The sequence below is a fragment of the Haliaeetus albicilla genome, chromosome 6 (genome assembly GCF_947461875.1).
Source record: "Haliaeetus albicilla chromosome 6, bHalAlb1.1, whole genome shotgun sequence".
NCBI classification, from domain to species: Eukaryota; Metazoa; Chordata; class Aves; order Accipitriformes; family Accipitridae; genus Haliaeetus; species Haliaeetus albicilla.
Window position 1 is genome coordinate 20,662,982 of NC_091488.1, and position 7,903 is coordinate 20,670,884.

A 7,903-nucleotide genomic window follows, 5' to 3' on the forward strand; every position below is an offset into this window, starting at 1 on the left:
GAGTAGAAAGGACAGAGGCACAAAAACAAAGCACTACAGTTACCGCAGCAGTACAAAGAGCTGTCCGAGAAATAATGCAGCCCTTAGCCGCAGTAGTGCAGAAAAAGCAAAGTCACACACCTAGCCAACCCTTTCGTGGAAAATGTTTTCATTGTGGTGACACAGGTCATGTTAAAACGAATTGTCGCAGCACTGTATGGTGTGACAAATGTCAGAAGAGTACCCATGCCACCAAAGCCTGTATGGGAAACTACAAACTGAGCATGGGAAGGGACCGCGTGCAGAAACAAATAAACCCTCATCAGGAAACAAAGGTTTTTTACAACAACAACACCCAGCAACCCGAGGGAGCATAAAAATCAACGTAAAGACCACAATAGATGTTACTCTCACCGACTCCAATGTCCAAAAAATTCCCAGCAATGCAAGAGGACCATTATTCCATCGAATCAGTGCTATCGGAGGATTGTTGCTAGGCCGCTCATCAGCGGGAATCAAAGGATTAATTGTGTTACCTGGAGTCATAGATACAGATTATATGGGTCAAATCTATATCATGGCCTATACCATTTGCCCACCTTTGTTTATTCCAAAAGGCAGTAGAATTGCACAAATAGTAGCCTTTATTAGCCTACTAGGTTATCCACCAAGAACAGATGTTCATCGTGGTAATCGTAGCTTTGGATCCACAGGGCCTGCTATTTGTTTTACTACAAAAATGGACCAACGCCCTACAATGACTGTAATCCTTTCACAACATGGCATGACCAAACAAATCCTAGCCATGTTAGACACCGGAACTGATGTCACAATTATAAGTCGAGCTGTCTGGCCTGTGAGTTGGTCAGTAGAACTGCCAACATCATCTATTACAGGTGTTGGAGGACAATCTACACCTTATATTAGTAAACAGCCAATTCAAATACAATTTCCAGAAGGTCAACAAGTGAATGTTAAAGTATATGTGTTACCTTTACCTGGAGCATTAGAAGCCTTAATCGGTCGTGATGTTTTAAGCCAAATTGGAACAGTTTTAACAACAAGCCATTTTTAGTCTTGGGCACTGGAGAGCAGTCGCCCAACCCACCATTGACTTGGACTTCCAATGAACCTGTGTGGGTTGACCAGTGGCCCATGACTGAAGAGCGAGTGCGAATTACAGAACAACTGATTGCTGAACAACTTGCAGCTGGACACATAAAACCTTCTGTTAGCCTGTGGAACACACCTATCTTTGTAATCCCTAAGAAAAACAGAAAATGGCGACTTTTACATGATTTACGAAAAGTTAATACACAAATGCAAACTATGGGCGCCCTACAACCTGGAATGCCATCACCAAGTATGTTACCACAGGGATGACACATATTAATTATAGATTTAAAAGACTGGTTTTTTACCATTCCTTTACATCCTCAAGACACACAACGATTTGCTTTTTCCATACCGTCCATAAACAAAGCTGCACCAGCAGACCGTTAAGAATGGGTTGTCTTACCCCAAGGAATGAAAAATTCACCTACACTGTGTCAACTTTATGTAGCATGGACGCTAAAACCACTTCGAGAACAATGGCCAAACACAATAATTTATCATTATATGGATGACATCCTTTGTTGTCAACAAGAACTTTTTACAGAAGAATCTTTACAACATTTGACCAACACACTTACAAAAAAAGGACTTGTCATCGCACCAGAAAAGATACAGCGCACAGCCCCATGGAAATATCTCGGATGGCCTATCACAAATTGCAAAATTCGACCACAAAAACCAGAACTTATGACTCACTTACACATGCTAACAAATGTGCAGACACTACTTGGAGATATTCAATGGGTGCACAACTGTGTCGGCATTTCTAATACTGACATAGAGCCCCTAACAAAACTCTTAAGAGGCAATCAACCGGCAGACACCATGAATTTAACAGAAGAACAACAACTAGCTTTACAGAACATTACACAGAAACTACAATCTACCTGGTCGTCACGACGCATTTTCAACTTACCAGTGTCTTTAATAATATGTAATGGCAAAAGTTCACCGTATGCAGTCATTTGTCAGTGGCAAAACAAGAAAGGGGAATCTGATTCTCCTCTCTCTTCAGTTGAGGATGAGGATGCCACTGACAAATGTGAAGGGTTTAAGATTTTAGAATGGGTCTTTTTAGGTGTACAGCCAAAGACGAGTATTCAAACACGAACGGGAGCAATAGGAGAATTAATACGAAAGGGAAGATCACAAATTATAGAAATCAGTGGCGAAGAGCCAGGGGATATTAGCCTACCTATAAATATTCAAGACTTAGAATGGTGGCTATGCAATGACGTTGCCATTCAAGAGGCTCTGTTAAGTTATGGTGGGAAGATACATTTGCAACAGCCAAAGGGAAAATTATGGCAAGTCCTAAAAAGAAATCAGTGGTTAGAAAAACCCAAGGTACAAAATGAACCGCTGCGGAAAGGTGTCACTGTGTATACAGATGCAGGAAAACGCCTACGGCGTGCAGCCTGTATTTGGGAAGAAAAGGGTCAGTGGTGTCAACATATCATAGAAGGGCAGTCTCAAGATTCCCTTCAAACGTTGGAACTAACCGCAGTAGTATGGACTTTAAATAATTGACTGAACACCCCTTTGAATGTGGTAACAGATTCTTTGTATGTAGCTGGAATAGTCCCACGTTTGGAAGATGCCCTGCTTAAAGAAACAGCTAATCCTAGGCTGGGGAACCTGTTTATTCAACTGCGATCTATACTTAGCCAACAAACAGCCGCTTGTTGTGTTATCCATATTCGTAGCCATCAGTTAGATATTGGGCTAGGCAAAGGTAACCAGCTTGCTGACAGTTTAGTCAGTCCAGTATACCATGTACCACCTATAGATAAATTTCAACAAGCTAGACAAAATCATGAAAATTTCCGTCAAAATGCAAAAGGCCTAAAGAGACAATTCAATTTAACAGAGAATGAGACTCGAAGCATTGTCCAAGCCTGTCCAAAATGTGGAAACCATGGCCCGGGTATAGGGCTAAGAGTGAACCCAAAAGGACTAAAAGCATTGGAGTTATGGCAAATGGATGTTACACACATCCCGGAATTTGGTCGCTTGAAATATGTACAAGTGACCATTGATACCTTCTCAAAGATGATCTGGGCAACTGCATTGCCTGGAGAGAAAGCACCTCACGTATGTAAACATTTGCTTGCTTGCTTTGCTATATTAGGAGTGCCAGAATGTATTAAAACTGATAATGGACCTGCTTATATTAGTCAAAAGGTCAGAGCATTTTTGCAAAGATGGGGAGTCAATCATGTAACTGGAATCCCACACTCACCTACGGGACAAGGATTAGTGAAGCGCACTCATCAAGTATTGAAAGATTACCTAAATAAGCAGAAAGGAGTAGAAACAGATGTCCAACAAAGATTACAGCGAGTTCTTTTTACGTTGAACTTTCTTTGCCTTATGGGTGACTGAGAAGAACCGCCGGTGGTGATTCACCATCAAAATTTGAAATTTAATAGTACAACAACACTCCCACAACTTAAAGTGATGTATAAAGATCCGGTTTCTGGAGTCTGGTTAGGACCTGTTCCTGTTATATTTAACAGTCGAGGTTATATGTGTGTCTCCACAGGTCACGGCCCGGTGTGGGTGCCTAGTCGAGCCGTAAAACCTGCTCTGACTCTTCAGGATCCGCCTGACAACCAAGATGCTCAAGATCCTGATCCTAGGGACATTGATCCCAGCAGTAATGACCCTCTACAAGATTGAACCCAGAGGAAACATGTGGGTTACCTGGGCAAACAAAACAGGACAACAAACCTTTTGTCTTTCGCTTGCCTCTGCTACAGAGCCTTTTCGAACCTGCTTAACAGGAGTACCTGGATTTAAAGTCAAAGAATTTAACCGCTATAGTGTGAACAATTATAGTAATTCTAAGAATGTTAGTCATTGTAGTGCTGAACTTATTAACGGCCTGAACACATCTCTGCCTTGGGATCCCCAAGAATTAAACCTGTTAGGGTCAATGAGAATTGGAAACACCTCAAAAAATTGGACTCAAACTTGTATAATACTGGGAGGACCTGCCATCACTGGTATAAATTTTTATAAGACATCTAATTGGACGGGGTGGACAAACGTCAGTTCCAAGGCAAATTATTATGACTATATGGATAGCAATTAATTTGGTAGAACAAATGATATTGATAAAAACAATAAACAAAGTTTAGGAGCCCTAGGGGGCAAAACTAGAGGAGGGTACCCAATTTGAAACAATGGTACCCCAAAAGCTTTGCCGCCAGATGTATTTCTAATATGTGGTGACAGAGCATGGCAAGGCATCCCCCGAAATACAATTGGTGGTCCATGTTATCTTGGTAAATTAACATTGTTAGCCCCAACTCAAGACTGGTGGAAAAACATAACCCATACTAACACTAATAATCGTAAAAACCACAAAGTCACAGGTCTCTCACCAGATTGTAATGATCAAGTTACTCTGCTCAACCCTACTGAAAGAATATTCTTGTCTTCGTGCCTGGCGCAGCAGCAGGCAGAGCTTTAAAAGAAGTAGGGAGGTTAGCTTGTTGGACCGAAAAACAAGCTAATGTTACCACTGAAGTAATAGAAACTTTGTTAGAAGATCAAAATAGCTTACGCCATGCAATTTTACAAAATAGAGCAGCAATTGATTTTCTGTTATTAACTCAAGGTCATGGTTGTGAAGATCTTGACGGCATGTGTTGTATGAATTTGTCTAATCACAGTGAGTCAATTCATAAACAGTTACAATGGTTAAAAGAACATACAAACAAAATTCGTCAAGACCATGGGTTTTTAGATAGGTGGCTGACTAATCTTTTTGGAAGCTTGCCACAGTGGTTAATAGACTTACTTATAGAAGGTTTATGCATTATAATAATACTTATAATTGTAGGATTATGTTTTTGTTTAGTGTTTAGTTGTATTAAAAAGGCGATGTTAAGGGTAGTAAACCAAGCCTGGATTGCTCAAAAACAAGAAGGGGGAATTGTGGAAGAATGGCTAAGTGAAAAGGGGCACGATTTGATTGCAAAGAGCAATCCAGCCTTTGAGCTAAACGGAGGTCCTGAACTTACCATGAACTGTTCTTGAACAGCTCAAAAATAAGGAAGTCACCACTTAGTAATCAAGATAAGTGGAAAATAAGCGGAACCGTCTCTGAGAAATGAGGAAGAACTGCTTCGCGTGGACAAAAGGTCCCTACCAATCGTATGAGCGTTTCAGGCGCGTGAACAGACTATAAACCAATCATATAGATATTGCTAGCGCATGCTTTGCTTTTTGTCTACATATACTCTGTATAAACTTAAATAAAGGGAGAACGATCATACTCATACTGAGATTCTGTCGTTACTCCGGGTCCGTCTCCCACTCCGACACATTATATTGTGCATACTGTATTTTAGGATAGTTGTTGTTTGTACACTTTCATCTGTAGGTAATATATACTCTCCTTAAGATGTATGATCTACCTAAAATATTAGGTAATAACCATACTCAAAAGGTAAAATAAAAGTTTGACAGGCTATTAACTCAAAAGATACTTCTTCTTTCTCAATTTTATTTTCCCTTATATCTGATTTCTGAACTATAATACATTGCATATTTCATATTACACATTTTAGTCATTCAATACAAAGTGTCACAGGAGAAAAATACAAACAGAAAGAGATTAAAGCTGAATACAAGTTCCCCAAAATTGTTGGTGACACTTTCTACACTTTTCTCATTATTACTTATCTTCGCATAGGCAATTACCTATACAAATGAATTTTTTGTAGACTTGTTATATTAACTACATTTTGTTAGACCATTAATATTCATTAGCAGTGGGCACACACTTTTCTAATTTCATTTTCTTTTTTATTATTATAAAATCAGAAATATGCTAAAGCATAGATTAGTCTTCTATTTGTGTTAGTAACTTACAAGTTTTCTCAAATATTATACACTTTTTTGCAATATACATAAACTATTAAAAAAAAATTTACATGAGTGTTCTGGGTAAAGCAATCCCATGTACCCTTATAAAAGTGGTCAGCTAACATGATTTGTTGTTCATGCAGTATGGGCAACCAGGAAGTGTTTGAGACAAATTTAACATTTTGACATTCATTATATATCATGGACTGATTTGTCACAAAATACTTGTAATTATGTAGCTGTCCAGTTTACACAATATTGATACCCATTATATACAAAATGTGCAAAGAAAAATGATTACAACAAATTATCCAGTTGAAGTTTTAAGTTAAGCAGAAGGTAGTACTTTTTAACATAGTACTTTCACACCATTTTGTTGTAAATGTGGGACTTACTGGCACAGTGTGTTGTGGATGCTGGAAATATAAATTGTTTATTGAGGAAGTGAGAGAAATTCTGGAAGAAAAGTTCATGAAAGACTGTTATACACAGAGGTGTGGATATAACACCTTGCACAGGAAGTGCCCATGCTGAAATTGCTAGAACCACAGAAGGATAAGCAGAATATTGCTGTATATTCCCTATACTCTGATACACTTCTAGTTCCTGACCCTGCCAGAGGCAAGATACAGGGCTGGCCAGACCCTCAGCTATTTTTGTGTTCTAATTCACCTTGAAAATGTTGTATTTGTATTTTCTACAAGCCACAGCCTCATGTGTAGAACAGTGTAGGTTAAACATTTGTGTACCAGGAAAAGAAAATAAGATCTAGCAATTAATTTGACCTGATGTTCTCAGCATAATGTAGGTCAGAAGCAACTCTTAAAATCAGTAATGCTACAACAAAATAGAGGTGATAAAAAGGGCACAATGACACTGCATGGTTACTTTGCATTTGCTGTTTTTCACATTTGGACATTTGTTTTGGGGGTGTTTTGGGAGGATGTTTGGGAGGGGGTGTTGTTTTGTTTCTATTGTGGGCCATAAAAAAGAAGTGAAACTTCCTACAGATTTTTTCTATCTCTACCTTATTCCTGATTTGCATACAAAAGCTGTTATTTTACCATGTGGAAAACTTACTTTCAGACTGAGACCTGCTTATTATTTCTCCATACTTTCTACTGAAATGCACATTTGATTTGTTACGCACAATTTCGGAACCGTGTCTTGTAACACAAGATTTCTTTTTCAAACTGCCAGTCATACTACATGAAGTATTATGTTTACACTCTGAAGCCCTGATACACTTGCTTTCATCAGGTTGTCATAGTCTAAAAATTCTGTCCACAGTGCAATTTATTTCTAGAATATTGGATGAATGTGCTGGTGTTGGAAGGGGGGGTCTGATAGTTTTCATTAGAAAGGATTTCTCCCTAAGGAAATAAAAAATTGGAAAGTCCCCATTAATTTAAATGTGATTTTACAAACTTGATCTCTGGCTTGCAGTCCTCAGGTCTCTCTGGCTATAATTCTCTGGGTGAAGAATTAAATTTTCTATTTATGCTATGGTATGTATTATTTAAATGGCATAATTCAGACCTATGTAGTATATCTCAAGCTGGTCTGCTCTTTATCTTCAGATCTCAGATATGTTCATAGTCTGAAACACTATTCATCCAAGATCTTAGCCAGAAACACATTATGCCAGCTGGCTTGAGGTCATTAGCTTGGAAGAGCCTCCTTAATTCATTTTTTGGCCCTTCCTTTTCTCACTGCTATGAAGAGCAGATAACTGGACAGCACTTGCCAGCATCTGTATCCTCAGATGTGGAGTCTTATAACTGAATAGTAACATGAACGAGGCTCTCACTTTTTTCCTCTTATTCTCTAGTGTAGAAGTCACACAACAGTTTAGTCCCTTGTGATTTACTAGTTGGATAGCTAAATAAACATAGAAGAGTTTTTGACTGACTCCCCTAGTGCTTTCACA

At 38.8% G+C, this 7,903-nt stretch overlaps 1 protein-coding gene across 1 annotated transcript; it reads left to right on the top strand.

Annotated features, from left to right (window-relative positions):
* Positions 1-208: 208 nt before the first annotated feature.
* On the top strand, positions 209-3,777 carry LOC104323407 (endogenous retrovirus group K member 18 Pol protein). The gene is given in 3 exon segments (XM_069786106.1): positions 209-938; positions 1,055-2,533; positions 2,654-3,777. Coding segments are annotated over 3 exon segments (3,333 nt in total).
* Positions 3,778-7,903: the final 4,126 nt, after the last annotated feature.